The sequence below is a fragment of the Rhincodon typus genome, chromosome 19 (genome assembly GCF_021869965.1).
Source record: "Rhincodon typus isolate 14 chromosome 19, sRhiTyp1.1, whole genome shotgun sequence".
NCBI lineage: Eukaryota > Metazoa > Chordata > Chondrichthyes > Orectolobiformes > Rhincodontidae > Rhincodon > Rhincodon typus.
Genome location: NC_063350.1, coordinates 19,640,825 through 19,657,817, shown reverse-complemented (window position 1 = coordinate 19,657,817; position 16,993 = coordinate 19,640,825). Strand labels below are relative to the sequence as shown.

The 16,993-nt window shown below is 39.6% G+C and overlaps 1 protein-coding gene across 2 annotated transcripts in view; it reads right to left on the bottom strand.

Moving 5' to 3' along the window:
- Positions 1 to 11,646: 11,646 nt before the first annotated feature.
- The window catches only part of LOC109933423 (homeobox protein TGIF2-like), a 19,216-nt gene continuing 13,869 nt past the window's right edge, over positions 11,647 to 16,993 (bottom strand). For both annotated transcript variants that reach the window (XM_048608420.1, XM_020532653.2), the window contains exon 3: positions 11,647 to 13,775. In XM_048608420.1, the coding sequence (XP_048464377.1) occupies positions 13,254 to 13,775 (522 nt within the window). In that variant the 3' untranslated portion in view covers positions 11,647 to 13,253. The remainder of the gene's footprint in view (positions 13,776 to 16,993) is intronic.

Sequence of the window (16,993 nt, the reverse complement as noted above, 5' to 3'; positions counted from 1 at the left end):
TCTGGACAAACAGAGACGAATAGATAACCCTTCATGGCATTTTATATAAAGCAAATAGAGAACTCTCCCAAAGCATTGAGAGGAGAGATGCTAAAACACATCCTTGCAAACCACCAAGGAATTCCCAAGACTGAGGAAGGTCAAGGAAGTACTCTACTGGCCAAATATAAGCAATGAAATCAAGGACCACATCGGCTGATGCGGTACTTATAATGAGTACCAAAACTAAGCAAGTGGGAGTGCCAGCTATGACATGTGCCACTCCAGAGAGATCATAAATGAAATTAGGATTTACTTCTCTCTCTCAGGAACTGGTTATATTGTCACTGCAGCCTACTATTTTGACTGAGAGGAGATGGACTAGCCAACTTCGATGACTACCAATGAGATTGTCAGATGCCTGAAAGCACACTTTAGCCAAAATGGCATTCCAGACATTGAGGTGAGTGACAATGGCCCTCAATGTATGAATGCTGCTTCATAAAGGATTGGGAAATTCAACACTACACATCATCTCCACACTACTGCCAGTCCAATGCAAAGGCTGAACCTAAAGAAATCCAGCACAGATATACATAAGGCATTCCTTGGGTGGAGAAACAAACCAAATGAAAGCATGGAAAGTAGTCTAATACAAGAACTAATTATCTTTCCAACAGCAAAGAATAACTACTGAAGCTGGAAGTAATAACAAAATCAAAGTGAAATTGCAGAAAGCCAAATTTAACTTTGACAAAACTGCCAAACCATTGTTTGGCAGAACTGAGCACTGGAGAGTCAGTTTGGTTACAAACCTTCAGCGATCTCTCAACAAAAGCCAGCCTAAGTGGCAACTTGAGACCTGTGTAGATCAGTCATTACCTCAGTTGTACGCAATGAAATGAATCAGATATACTGTCACATTGTCACAGCTAGAGAAGCTGTCTGTTCGTTGCAGGTAGCCGCTCATGACGATATGAACTCAGCGTCAGTACAGTCCACAGACCAACCCTCATACTCTGAGAACCCCAGATCAACCCAATAATGGAAATGAAAATAACAGGTACCACAGCAACAACAAGTCGCACAGGAATGATGCTTCCCCAGGGAAGGAATATCACTCAGATGAACAGCTAATTATGACACACAGCGTGCTATTAAGCGACTGGCACAATTTAAAAATTACGTGCAATGCCTATCCAGGAATTGACGAGAATAACAAACTGCTTATGCATGAGAACAGTTGTGTGCATAGCAGGTAACTCAATGTAAATGAAAATTCAAAGTTATTTTTAGATTAAAGGGGGATTTCTGGGGCAGAAATGCAAAATATGGTAATATGATTCCTGGCTTGCTGAAGTCATGTGACCTCCACCATGAGGCCCCAACTGGAGGCATCCATCTTACAAGTAGTCCTCAATAAAAGCACAGTCGAAGCTGGATTGATTTATTACTGACAGGCTTGTAATACTAATGATTTCCTAAGTCCCATTTTCTGTGCTTGCATTGCTGATGAAAAACGACTCAATAGAATACGTTTGCTGCATTCTTGGAATATTACATGTGATTGGACACAAAAAAGGCACAAGAAGATATATTTTATTGGAAGGGTAGTGATATAGAATGCTGTTCTGGTAGTGTGCTTTGCTTTCCTATTATACATTTTTAACTAAAAAAGACATCCACTGGAAGTGATATTGCAAAATTGGGCCACTAACCTAAAATGATTAATGTTGAGTGTCTAAAGTGGCAAATGGTTTCAGTCCCAAATGAATTATTTCGAATGTTTTGCTAAATATGTTTACATATTTTAAACTACTTTATGTATGAATTTTGAATGAACAGCTGGTATCCTCTCATTGATATTGTCTGCCATTTCAATCATATAGAATGTAATGGCACACCTTAGTCACTTTTAGTTGTCACATTATTCACTGTAGTATCTTTAAATAACTTTAAACTAAAATTGTGAACAAAAGTATCCTTTTTATGATGTGCAATATCAATGTAGAGATGTTCAGCAAAGTATGCTCTGTTGTCCTGCTTGCTATCACATTTATACTTCCTGATGGTTACTTGGCTTCTCGTACAATATTTCAAGCCATTATAATGAATTTTTCAGTACAGTTTGGCATTTCAATGGACCCCAATGTGCATCTGGTACTAAAACATAACTACATTTTATTAAGCAGAATTGTCAGCATTAGAAAAACGTATTAGGACTGACATTTACAAGCAAAAAGATTTTTTTAAAAAACACATTAAATTATATTTGATATTTTCTGAAGAAGGGTCTAGACCCGAAACGTCAGCTTTCCTGCTCCTTTGGTGCTGCTTGGCCTGCTGTGTTCATCCAGCTCTACATCTTGTTATCTTAAATTATATTTGAGCTGTATTTGTTTTTCATTGCTGGGCATTAAATACCTTTAACCTTTAAAACAAAATGGTTACCTTGACAAGTCATATTATGGTATTCAACGAGCACAAACTAATAATCTGCCTATGGGCCTTAATTTTGTTAGTAGTCTATGCCATCAGAGGAGTATCAAAAGAGAAAGATCCCAAAGGGTCATTGGAGTGATCCTGATTTTATCTGATGATGTTTGCTGTGATCATTCTGTGCATAGAGAAGGAATCTCCATTCATTTGTACAATTAGCAGGGATATGATTCTCACAACATATTTTCCAATATAAAACAAAGAACTGTGGATGCTGGAGATATGAAACAAAAACAGAAAATGCTGGTGAAACTCAGGTTTTGGCAGCATCTGTGGTGGGAAAGCAAAGTTAATGTTTCAAGTCCAGTGACCCTTTGTTACTGGACTCGAAACATTAATTTTGCTTTCTGTCCACAAATGCTGCCTGACCTGCTGAGTTTCTCCAGTAATTTCTGCTTTTTTATGTATCTTCTAATGTGGGCATAGTATTTATTGTAGATCTAACAGACACAGAAATGGTTGTTGATAAATTATTAAAACTAGCATTGACACCTAACGTCATGTCTTTGTTGATGGGAAATTAAAAAGTCCAGGTATTAGTTGTGTCTAGGTCTAAAACTACATTTGTTAACCAGTGGCTTTGATTTTGGCCTTTCCCAAGAAAATGCTAGTGAATGAAATAGAGCTAAAAAGCTGATGGTTAATGAGGATATTCAGTGTTATTCCTTGCTAACTGAAATTTTAGAAATAACAGAGGTAAACCTCCACCTGTACAGTTTACCAGCTTATCATTCTTTACTGTATTTGACTAAGCTTCTGCTATATTGTTGGGTTTTATAATGTATGCTGGCTTGGTTTCAACACTGCTCGCCATTCTCATAATACAACTCACATCAAGTGTGCACTAAAATGTGCTATTATCAGCCCACTATCTAGTTGAATGTAGCAAGACTCTGAGTAGAACAGAGAATTATTTGTAAGTAAACTTTATAAGTAAAAGAATAACCATTCTATTACATTACCACGTATAACAGACTACTAGCCATGTTTATTGAACATTAAATAGGAGAAGGAGCAATACTGAACAAGTACACAATTCATAATAACTATAAATTTCATTTCATTTTCTCGGAAATGCAAAAAATAAAAGAACTTGTCATGTTCAATTCCCAGTATAAAATTAACCCATTGAACTTGGGCTTTTCTTCAATGGCTTTCTACTTTCGTGGATCCTTCACTGACTATCAATCAACCTGTGTCCATCTGCATATAAATGTCCTTTTATTTCCTCCAGCCTCAACTACTTCATTGTTTACCAATCTTCCATCCTCCATAAACTGGAATCATCTAGAACAATGCTGCCTGTACCTTAATTCACACCGTGTCCTGTTCACCTACTACTCATGTATGTGCTGACCAACAATGCTTTTTTGTTTCATAATTCTCCTTCTCATGTTGGTGCTCTTCCATAATTTGCACCTCCCTCTTTCTCTAACCACTTTCAGCTCTACAACATTCTGAGAACTCTCTGTTCTTTCAAGTGTGGCCCTGTTGCAAGTCACACTTTCTTTGTCTCACCATTTTCACACAGGCCTTTGGTTGACTAAGGCCTCAGTTCAGAAATTCCCTCTGCAAACCTCTTTTCCTCTCCACTTCTCTGATCTGATCTTCATGTTTGATCACTTGTCCAAATGTCTCCTCCTTTGGCTCAGTTTCAATTCTCATCCTATGAGCCTCGTTGGAACATTTTACAATATTTAAAGTGCTATATAAAAGCAACAAACTCAAGAGAAGGCTGGAGAAATTCAGGTCTGGCAGCATCTGTGGAGAGAGAAAAAAACAGTTAACATTTGGAGTTCTGAAGAAGAGTCATACCCGACTCAATATTTTAACTCTATTTTTCTCTTTCCTCAGATGCTGCCGGATCTACTGAGTTTCTCCAGCCTTCTCTGTATGTTTGTTTCAGATTTCCAGCATCTGCAGTATTTTGCTTCTATGTAAATTCAAGTTGTTTTTCTGTCAACCGCATAATTTATGGATCCAAAGCGCTTTGGATCCCCATCCAATGGCAGTGACCAATCCATGCATATCAATCCGTCTACACTGTGTACTCTTTGTATTTTGCAAAAACAGTGGTAATGAATTGTAACCCTATATGCATTGACCATGACAAATAATCTGGCATGGGCAAAATATTTCATTATTCTTTCCTCGGTTCCTAAAATGAGACAACTGGGCAAAATATTGGGACACAATGGGATTGGAGCAGGGAAATGTATTATTTGGCTCCAGTTGCTGTATACAGTATTTGAAGCTTCACACTCAAATTATTCCAGTATCATACCACTTATGCATAATGCATCAACATGTGATGTGCCACGTTGAAGATTCTTAAAATCATTTCAAAATAGTTTAGTGAATAGAGTTGAAAAGTGAACATTTATGGATTGATTTTTCCCAAGTGTACAGTCCCTATGATTTTCTGTTCATTTAATTGCTGGGTGGAAAGTTATAGGAAACTTGCCTAGAGTTTCCTAATATGTTTTGAGAAGGTAACCCCAATCTGCAGTTGGACATTAAGCTCTTTCATATCTGATTTGCATTTTTGGAAATTTATGCTTGTAAGTTAAACTGCCTTATCTGAAAAGCAGATGGATGACAAGGCTATTGAGAGTATAATGGTAAAAGGTACAAACCAAGTAGCAGAAAGATAAATCAAGAGTGTGTTTATTACTTAGAAAATGGCCTTTACAAATTATAATTTGTATGAATTGCCCCCTGTATACCATTATAAGAAAGAACATTAGTACTATGTTGAAGATGTTAGAATTGCTGCAAAAAGCCTTCTCCAGCACATTTTCTGGCTTTGGTAAAGAGGAGTTTTGTTAGGGAAAACGTCTTTGATTTGTAAATCCACCTGCAAATTTATCATCAAAAATTTGCTGTGAAATTGAGGTCTTATAATTGTTGCTTATTCATTAGCTTAGCAGACTTGGAATAAAATCAGCATTCTTCCTTTAACTGCAATCATTATAGACTAATGGTTGACCACTGGGAATCCTGTCCTTCAACACACCCTGACTTTAAAACTCTCAAAAGCAATTTGTTGCCTCAGCCATTACTTCCTGCTATGGGATTTAAAATACAAGCGTCTGTCAGATAGCTTAAATGCCACTAACTGCTGCCATTACATCATTTTTAGCTTAGCCTGAATCTACCTAAGAGTATAGCCCTTGCTCCAGTGAACATGCATATTAGTTAAGTGACAGCTGCATCAGGAATCTATGTAATCATATTTCAGCTGCTGGAAGGGTAGACAGAAGACAGAAAGAAGATTAGATGATAACACCAAAATAATCAAATTATAATAAAAGCCTGATGTGCATAAAATTGCAGCATGTAACACTTGTTGTTCCACTTTAATCTCTTATCTCCAAACAACTGTACCACTCCTTTGAAAGGATTTCATTTAGACTATTTTAAAACATTTGTTAATGTCTTAATAAGACAGTAACAGAACCTGATTGAGTATGTACAATTACAAATGCTGAACTGTTTTTAATTTTTGGTTTTGCAAATCAAGAATTACTTCTGTGAGCATTAGATTAAAACTTTGCCCTCGGACTGAAAAATAAGTGAAACAGAATAACGGCTACATTACAGACCTGATCATATTGCAGGAGATATCTGCTTACGTCAGAAAAAAAGGGTTTCAAAATTGTGTAAAATTTATTTGTCAAATCTGACTTGAGCCACATCCTATCACGAATAAATTCAAGTTATTAACAAGGAAAGTTTAATGTACAAAATGTGTTTCCACCACTAATTTCACCTTTATTGTTATATTTATGTGATTTAATATTAAAGACTGATTGATTATTTTATTGAAGCTTTCTCACATATATATGAGTAAATGCTGCCAAACTATTGAAAGCCTTAGCATTACAGCGAGAGATAGTAAGAACTGCCGATGCTGGAGTCTGAGATAACACAGTGTGGAGCTGGAGGAACACAGCAGGCCAGGCAGCATCAGAGGACCAGGAAAGCTGACGTTTCGGGTCGGGACCCTTCTTCAGAATGCTGCTTCAATATAGAGGATATAAGTAACAGGCCATAAATAGCTGTAAAACAGGAAATGGAAGGGAGGGTGGAACTCAGGAAAATCACAATCACCAGAGATATGGTACTGAGTAAATTCTCAGAGCAGTGGCTGACAGTGACCAGGTCCTGATAGACTTCATCTTCGGCTGTTAAAACTGGCTAGTGGGATGTTGATCCATTGGTTTTAATTTTCCAAAACTCCTTTGATTCAGGGACCATCCCTTTAGACTGGAAGGTCGTGAAATTAACTCCTTTATTCAAAACAAAAACGAGTGAGACAGAAAGCAAGTAACTACACGCCAATTAGCTTAACAGCTGTGATAGGGGAATGTTAGCAGCTAGCAAATACGTTATAGCAGGCACTTGTATAAGTTCAAGGTAAAATGGAGAGTCAACATGGTTTTCTGAAAGGAGATCATGAGTGAACAATCTATTAGAGTTCTTTTAAGAAGGTAACACCGAGAAAAAGGGGAAGCAATGGATACACCGTACGTAGATTTCCAGAAGGCATTTGACAGGTTGCCACATAAGTAGAAGGCTGGCTGGCTAACAAGAAGCAGCTGTTCAGCATAAACGGGTCCTATTCAGGGTGGTAACATGTAACAAGTGGTGCGTCCTAGGCATAGATTCAGAAGCGTTGGAGTCAACTTGTTTAAAACACATGATACATAAGGATCTTCGCAACGTATATGTGCAGATGATGCTTCCTCTTATGGGAAATCTACATTTAAATCTACAGTTTAAAAATCAGGGTATTCTATAAATCTTAAATGGGTTTTTAAATTAGCAGTATCAATGTACATAGCGTTAAGTCCAGTACGTGATCTGTTTCCACGTTGGTTCACCTGGCCAATTTCAAAGCGGACCTCCTGTTTCTGCAGGAGTGTGAGATACCGCACCTCAGCAGCTTCAGGAAATGGTCGAGCTTGTGGGCCCACGGGCCTTCGATCTGGTCAGGGGGAAATGATTGGCATTCCTTCGGCCTGGGTATTCTGCTGTGTGGAGGCAACTTCACCATCTCCAAGGTTAAGGAGATGATGGGCCGGCACTTCCTCATAGCAGACATCATGTACAGAAATGCTCCCCCGAGACTAATTAACGTGCACGCCCTGGTGGTAAAGAGTGAGCGGCTGGTCATCCTGCAGCAGCTCCCACCGCTGCTGGTGATGTCCAGGCTGGTCAATCTAGCCAGAGACTTCAACTGCACCAAAGGGGCTCTCAGCAAACCAGATGCCACGTCCAGATTCCTGATGGAAATGGTTAAAGTTGCCAAGCTGCACGATGTCTTCATCACCCCTGCAGACGGAGCGCACGTAGATACACCTGGTCGCTGCCAGACGGGTCTATCAACTCACGGATTGATTTCCTGTTTGTGTCCCAAATGTTCTCGGTCAGATCCACCGACATCAAGGCAGTGTTCTTCTCTGACCACTGCCTCCTGCTGGCTGTTATCTACAGGTCATGCTGGCAAGGAAACTGAACGAGAGATTGTCGGCCTCAGACACATCAAGGAGCTCAAAAGGGATAACACCGGTTGGAGGACTGTGAAACCTCGCCTTGACTCTCCAGCAGACTGGTGGGAAACAGTCAAGGGGAGTATCAAGAGGTTCTTGATCCTCAAAGGTCAGAAGGTGTGAGACAGAGAGAGATAGAGGAGAAAACTGTCCAAACTCCGGAAAACCATGCAGATCCTGCTCCTGCTGCAGACGATGGAGGTTGGCGTCGAGGAGGATCTCCAGGAGGTGATTAGCCAACAAGCCTCGCGTCTGCCTCAGGTCTCCAAGATAATTTTCCAATCCAGGGCCCACACCGTGCAGCAGGAAGAGACATGCTCACAATTTTCTTCTGCAAGGTGCACAGGGAGAGCTCTGTGATCAGCAGCCTGAAGGAAGAAGGTGGATTGGTAACATCATCTCAGTCTAACATACTGAGGATTAGCAAATCCTTTTATGCCAGACTGTATGACACAAAACCAACAGACAGTGCGGCCTCCCAGTCATTCCTATCCTGTGTCATGGAGGTGTTAGACGACAAAACGTGGGAGAGGCTGGACCAGCCATTATCTTTGGATGAGCTGATCAAGTCTCTCAAATCCTTAGAAAAGAATAAAAGTCCCATGGGAAACGGCTTACCGGCTGAGTTGTATTTGGCTCTGTGGGACTTGATTGCCCAGGACCAGGAGATGTACGACATCATGCTCCTGGCAGGTATCATCACCCTCATCTACAAGCAGAAGAAGGTAAGGGAGGAAATTAGAAATTGGTCACCAGTTTTACAGATGAATGTTGAATTACAAAATCCTGTCTAAGGTCATCACCAACCAGATCTGGTCTGCTCTGATTTCAGTGATTCACCCTGACCAAACTTGTGCTGTACCAGGTAGAACAATCTCTGAGAGCCTTGTGCTCCTCGGGGATACGATCGTCTATGTGCAGGACAGGCGGGTGGACGTCTGCCTCGTCAGCCTGGACCAGGAGTGGGCCTTTGATGAGATATCGCACACCTCCACGTGGGATATGCTCTCCAAAATGGGCTTTGCTGAGGGAATCCACAATTGGATCTGACTGCAACATCGTTAGTGCAGTCTCAATCAATGGGCAGGAATCAGAAAGCTTTTCGATCAGATCCGGAATCAGGCAGGACTGCCCACTCACTCCTGCCTTGTTTACATGTTGTATAGATCCTTTTGCTAAATCCCTCAGGAAGGATGGGAGCCTGAGAGGGGTGACTACTCCAGGCAGCGGAGGCCTGCAGGTCAAAGCCTCCCTGTGCATGGATAACGGCGCTGTTTTCTGCTGGGATCGCTGTCAGTGTGCAGACGCCTGAGCATCTGTGACCAGTTTGACTGGCCTCAGAAGCCAAGGTAAATTGAGGCAAGAGTGAGGCCACGTTCTTTGGGAACTGGGCCAAGTGATCCTTTCTCCCTCTTCACCGTCAAGACAGATTATCTGAAGGTGCTGGGAATATGGTTCTGAGGGGCCAGGGCATGCACAAAAACTTGGGAGGAGCATATTGCCAAAGTGAGGCAGAAACTAGGCAGATGGGAGCACAGCTCCCTCTCCATCGAAAGTAAAAACCTGATCATCAGGTGTAACGTACTCTTAGTGCTGTTGTATGTGGCGCAGATCTGATCTGTTCCCTGATTCTGCACCATTGCAGTCACCCAGTGCTTCAAATACATGTGAACAGTATCTTGCATAATTAAGAAATGCCTTTTGGTTTATTACAACTCTTGAGAAAGTCAAACCCAATGTTTGTTGCCAAAGACTGTACAGAACCAAACTGCTTGTGTATTGTTATAATAAAATAAATTTTACGATCAGGGTCCACCCTTTTAAAATAGAGATGAAACTTTTTTTTTACTCTGAGCGTTGAGAGTCTTTAGAAGTCTCTTCTTGAAAGTTGGTGGTAGCAGAGGTAGCTACATTATTGTCAAGCAAGGGACTGAGAGGTTAATCAGAAATGGGCAGGAATAGGGATCTGAGATTTCAGTAAGATCACAGCTGATCAGATTGGATGGTGGAATAGACTTATGGGGCTGAATGGCCCACTCCTTCTTGTTTGTATTCTCATCATTTATGGTTGTATTACAATTGGAAATTTTAGTAAAGTGTTATGGCGATACTGCCATACATATAACTCTCAAACCAAGTCCCCCTGACTATTTACAAATGACAAATTGGGTCAAGTTGGCCTTGGCCAGCAAATGCAAAATGGACTAGTAATGAATCAGCAGCTGGCTTTTCACTGTGCCAAACCTTCCTTTTATTGAGTTTTGCTTAGTTTAATCTCTTCTTGTCTCACAGTGATTTTCACTTGGTTTTAGATTAAAAATCTCACTGAAATCTTTCAAATCAATTGAAATTAAAAACTAACAGATATGCTGCAAACCTGATAAACAATGCTGGCATGAATCAATTCCTCCCCGTCTTTCATATTGGGTTTGTTTTAGGACAACACATCTTTCAGCTGTACAACTCAAATGGTGCATTTTTTTTTTTTTTTTTTTCTTTTCATATTACTGGTGGGTAAATGCAAACTGTGGTGATAATTTAAAGTGGTTTTCTACTAAGGCTGTGAAGAGCCAGTTAACTAATTCATGCAGCTTTCATTGCAGGCAATGCCCAAACTTAAGATTCACCCATGGCAAGGGCCACTGAGATTTCTGGACTCAGTTCTGAGTTCAACAATGTTAGACTGGTGAATTTTGTCCTCCAATTATTTTCTCTTTGCCAAGTGCTAGTCTGAATATAGATTTAATGTTACTGCTTCTGTAATTAACACTTTGGTCTAGATCAATGTTCGATTTCATTACAACCATTACCAATCACTGTCTTTTATTGCATGATACCTGTCAATTAATCTCTCCCATCGTCGAAATTATCTTCATTTTTACTCTACGTAGCCCTGCCTTTTCAACAGAATAAAACCCATTATCTTTTCATTTTTCTGCAGTTCAAAGAGTCACACTGGACATGAAATGTTAACATTGTTTCTCACTTCACAGACCTGAGTATTTTCAACACGTTTTCAATCTCAAGCTACCTGAGGGGCAACTTTTTCCCCATATAGAGGCTGGTTTGTATGTAGAATGAACAGCCAGAGGAAATGGTAGAGTTAGAACATTTGAAATACATTTGGACAGGTACATAAACAGGATAGGTTTAGTTTAGGAAACTTGGTCGGCATGGACGAGTTAGACCGAAGGGTCTTGTTTCCATGATGTACGACTCCGAGACACAATTTAAAAAATAGTTCTTTCTGGTAAGATTTTTTTGCAAATGCATTCTGAAGGCAGCCTAAAAATCTCACAACATATGGATGCAGCAATAAAGCATCTTGGCTCGAGTATGACTGTTACTATCAGTAACCTGGTATTAATTCACTAAATAATTCTGGTGATGAGAAGCATGTATAAGGTGTGCAGTTCAGCAATGCTTTGTTGCAGGAATATTACCATCTGCTTGCTGCTGAGATAAATGGTGTGACTTGGCCAAAATGAAGTCGTGCCGAGGAGCTCAATTCTGTTCTGCACATCTTGTGGACGTTAGGTCAAGAAATTAAACCACACATCAAAAACTGAATCTTCTGTTAGCAATTTAACATTAAATAATAACAGAACTCAAATTTATCAAACGTCAAGATTTTTATTAGAGTGGTATTAAAAAAAATTCACAGATGTGATCAATGTTCCTGTAAGACAGAGAATGGAGTTGTAAGAACTCCTTTAAATATTGCACAGATTGAAATTGAAGTCTTGAATAGTTGGGTGGTCCCTTCATAGTAACAAAAAAAACCACCATCATAAGGCACATTTGCATTTATCTCACTTATATACATGATCTGCAAAGCCCCTTTTTGCATTAACACTGAACCAAATTTTTAAAGCTTCCAACATGAGTAGCATTTCTGTAAAACCCCAGGTACAGAGTTTGGCCATGTATATATGATTTACAATAAAGGGCTGATATACGAAGCAGCTGCAGGATCAAACTAAATGGTCTGAAAACAACTCCACAAATTTGCCTAAATGCAGCTTGCAGGAATGGTTCATTTGAAAGGCAGCTCAAGTTGCCAGTTTCTGCCTCAATCTTACATTGATATGCAAGGGTTATAGGAAAATCTGCTTGTATTACTTGCATTTTAAAATCACTGGTTCTCCATTTTCTAAATGATTTTCTCCTCAACTTTTTTTTTTCATGTAACTGGGTTGAACATCATCTACGAAAGTTTTAGAATCTGAAAACTTATGTGAATCCCAGACTACCATCAGATAAATCTTAGCACTACCGTTTAAAAAGGAAGTTTCACATCACCTTTAACAATGTACTACATTTAAAAAAAATGTAAAAAATATCAGATAGCTACATTCACAGATAGAACTAACAAATAGAAATTAGTTTACCTTTTTAATAGTTCTGTACTCAAGTTACAAATGAATACCTCCGAGCTAATGTCACATTGCTATAATCATAATCTATTGAGTAGTGATTAGAGGAAGTTCCACTTTTATCTTACAGTTTGCCTCTAACAGAACCACAATTTAAAGTTACAATTCTTTAGCTCAGTAGTAAAGATCCATTATATACAAATGAAAAAATATTCTAATATCTTATGATTCAGACACTTTGCACAGGTTGAGGATTAAAGAACGTGCAAGACAATTTTCCATCCTGGTCATCCACACTACTTTGGGTTACCTTGACACTGCACTTTTGCTTTGTACTCAATATATCTGTTTCAATGAAAGCAGCGTCATTTAAGGAAAACAACTATAAAAACAAATCTTTAAACATGACATATTGGTCAGCGACATAAAACCTGAACGAATTAAGGTAACCTTCAGTTTTTGAAGTACGATTATAGCTCATTTATATTTGCAGTCAAAAGTACAGAATGCTAATGCTAACTATGTTGTAGTCCTATAATCTACAGTTTGCAGAGTGCAAAGCTATAGTGGAGCCTCTGAGAATACTACTAAAAATAATTATTGCAACCCTTCAATTCAAGGGGTCTACAATCAACTGGACAGCCATGAGAGAGTAACCTTGAGTTTAAGCAGACAGACTTTTCAAGCTATTTCTCCAGCCATAAGAAATGAATTCTGATAGTCATTTCTCCAGAATAGATTTTAAGTAACATGCTACTGCCCATTCACAGACTGGAACCAACTGAAAGGTTCCTCAGATATCTACACTTCTACTGACATTTACCACGTTCCTTGATGCACGTGTTTAAGATGAAATCTTAATATTCTGTTTTTGAGATTCCAGTTCAGCAGCCTGCTGGAGTGCAACATCCACCAACAGCTGAAATCCACTGAAGTCCTGGTGGAGCTCTGGTGGAGTGGGAGGTGGTGTGTTGAACAATCCATTATTAGGACTGCTTGAATCTGTGCACGTCAAAGTAGTGGGGTTATCAGTGTTAAACAGGGGTCGAACTAACTCTTGGTCAGTCTGTTTTGAGGTTTTCTTACTGTCATTGCCGGACTCTGGGCAGAGGAGTAAAGGCATGTCTTTAACCATTGATGTTGTTGCATGGCAAATGACAGAAGGTCGAAATGATGCAGACAAAAGTGTGGAGGTGGCAGCGGAAGCAGAATTCTCCAATAGGTTTGGTCTGCCTCCGCTTCGAGATTGATTTAATTCAGAGAACTTGCTCTTGCGAGAAATAGTGAATTGATGAGGGTCTTTGCCATCCTTCCGTAGCATGTCTGGTAAAAGTCTTCTCCTTGCATTGATGAACCAGTTGGAGACCTTAAATTTGGAAGCAAGGGCAAGCAGTTATTTAACACATTGCTTGTATTTTCTTCCAACAAAATCATTCATAGACAACAGAAATGCCATCACCAGCGAGAGGGTTTCAATGTTAAGATTTTTTCTATGTTGTAAGATCTTTAGCAAGTTGGAAACCTCAGATAATGCCACTAGATTCTGTGACCTTGCACCAACAATGAATTAATAATTAAAAAAAATTGGGATTTTGCTTTTAAACCAGTCTTCGTATGGAGAGTTAAGTCACCCGAAATCGTCACTCCCCCAGCCAAGCCTCACACAGAGAAACAGAGGATATTTCCTGCTCACCGCACCTTTTTGATTTACAAACTTGTCCAGATCCCTGAAGACGAACCATGTCTTCCTAACATTCTGAATTGTTTGGAGGCCGTGATACATTTTAAAAAACCCTAGTATTAAAATTCAATGTATTTCAAGGCCTGCAATGGAGAGTCATTCTTCACAAGCCTGATTTCCCATTCCCTCATTTAACCTTCTAATTTGTATTCCCTGCTGGTTTAATACTGCTGCTGTTTGAAGCTTCTTAGCAGCCACAGCAATTTTATTTGCTGATGGAATTGATCAGACCAGCTCTGTATCAGCATTTTTTTATGTGGGATCAGAGAGATTTGGAAGATCCACTTACAAAGCAGTTGTAAGTTTTTATTTAAAATGGGCAGAAATTTTGAGCACACCACTGAAATAGCAACTCAAGACTGCTCGAATCCTATTTGTTGTAGCCCAGACAAAGCCTTTGTAAACAAGCACCGATGTGAAAGCAGTTTGCCTATCCCAGAACACATGACAGCATGGGTGCATACTACACACTGATCAAGTTGTGTAACTTGAAACCAGTGCTGAAGGAATTGCCGTTATGGTCCTTCAAATGTGCACTGAGGAACTTAATGTGTTGCACAAAGCATACTCAGTTAGTTGTGGGGGAGGGTGGTAATGACTAGAGGAGGCAGATGTAAGGAATCTAAGGCAGAAACAGAAAAGGCAAAATGAGCGAAAGCTGAATGCAAGACTACGCCTAAAAGATACAAGACACTGAATTACAAACTGGAAGGCACTCCTTCACAGAGTTTAACATTTTAAAGCCACTTAACAAGCAAACATTTTCTTTATTTATGTTTAAATGCATGCCAGTCTTGTTTTTCTCTAACTTCATTTGTTTGACTATTCAGCCTTCTTTCATAACTGTGTAGTTTATAATTTCATTGTAGAGATCCCCATGAATGAAAGTCTGTTTATTGGATATCGGAGCACCTAACTTATTTCTATTTGGAAGCCGAACCAAAAAAAAACATTGTACCCTTGAAATGTTATGTTTGAAACTTGGAAATCCAGATAGCTTTTTTTGTAAAGCATGCGAAAGGGGGATACAAAGATAAACAACAGTGGCTGTGGGGGAGGGTAGCTTTGCCTGCAGGGGCATGCAGTTAAATTGCTTTTAGATTGTTCCTTTAACTTTGATTCTGGGAGCCGTTTTCCAATGTTTATGCTGTGAAATCTGTTTCCATAGCAGACTCACAGACCCAAACTGGGCTGATAAGTCTGCTGCTGGGCTACAGAAAGCCAATTTGACAGGAGAAACCAGGTCTTGGCATCTAAACTGAAATGCAGAAGTAACTTCAGTTTACTGGCCAAAACTGGATGCCTGCTTCATCTGCCAATCAGAAACTTTAAAAGGAAAAATCCAGCCTTTGATCATTGCTTTGATTTAGCACACAGAAAACCCTTTTCCTTGCTAACCGTCAGTTCCAGGCACTCAAACAGATATTTATCATCATGTGTTTACTGTTAAGAAAGCAATGTCTCCAAACATTAACCAAATCTACCAAATCATACTTAAAAAGGCAGGAGAAACTCTAATCATCTGCTTACCGATTACCAATATTGATTTCAGGTGAGCAGAAAAATTATGTTACTGCACATATGAATTCTGTCCATCACACCCCACTGTTATTTGAAACATGAAATTTTGAAATGTTTACTTTGATCCATTGCCTGCAAATTTGTGGGAGCTGTCTCTCATTTTTCAGTCCAGTAGCAGAAGCACAATTAGCAGTATTGATTATGTTTGGCACTGGAACTGGAGAGAAACTTAACACCGAATTTATGCACTCAGTGGGCCTTGGCTTTTGAAATAAACAGCACTTCCTGCTGTTGAAACAGTCCTTTTTACTGTGGGACAGATTCACCAAAGGAAAACAAAGAAAAACATGGCTTCAATAGAGATAAAGTCTCACTTTTCCACCTTCACAACTCTCCACCCCCAATCCCCTGCACTTAAAAAAAAAGTTTTTTTTTAAAACAAGGCTTGTAATGGGACATTCACATTACCGGCATGGAGTCCCATAAAAACATAATAAATAGGAGTAGGAGTAAGCCATGTGCCTTGTTGAGCCTGTTCAACTAGTCAGTACGAAAGTGGCTCATCTTGGGTTTCAACTACATTTTTCTGTCCACCTCTCATATCATTTGATTTCCCACGAGATCTAAAATCATTCTACCCCAATCTTACAAGATATTCAACAATGCACCACTCACAAACCCCTGGGGCGGAGAATTCCAAAAGTTTGCAACATTTTGAGTGAAGTTCTCATCTCAATCTTAAATATTCAACCCCTTATTCTGACACAGAGAACTCATTTGTTTCTGAGTGGGGAAACAATCTCTCAGCATTTACTCTGTCATGACCATTCAGCATCATGACAGCTTCTAGCCTTCAGGACCTGGAGATTGTTTCACCGAGATCACCCCTCATTCTTCAAAACGCTAGAGAACACAGGGTGAGTTGCCCAACTTCCCCTCACAGGATAGTCTTGTGAACAAGTCTGGTGAACCTTCATTGCACTCCCTCTATGACAATAAAATCTTTCACGAGATAAGGAAACAAAAACTGCTTACAGTACAGCAGGTGCAATCTAAGCAAGCTCTTATACAATTCAAGTAAAACTTCACTACTCCTGTGCTCAAATATAGATGCACCATGGAAAGCATCCTATCTGGGTGCATCACAGCATGGTACGGCAACTGCTCTTCCCAAGACTGCAAGAAACTACAGAGTCATGGAATACAGCTCAGTCCAAATCACAAACCAGCCTTCCATCCATTCAGAGACAGTAAGAACTGCAGATGCTGGAGTCAGAGTTAACACAGTGTGGAGCTGGAGGAACACAGCAGGCCAGGCAGCA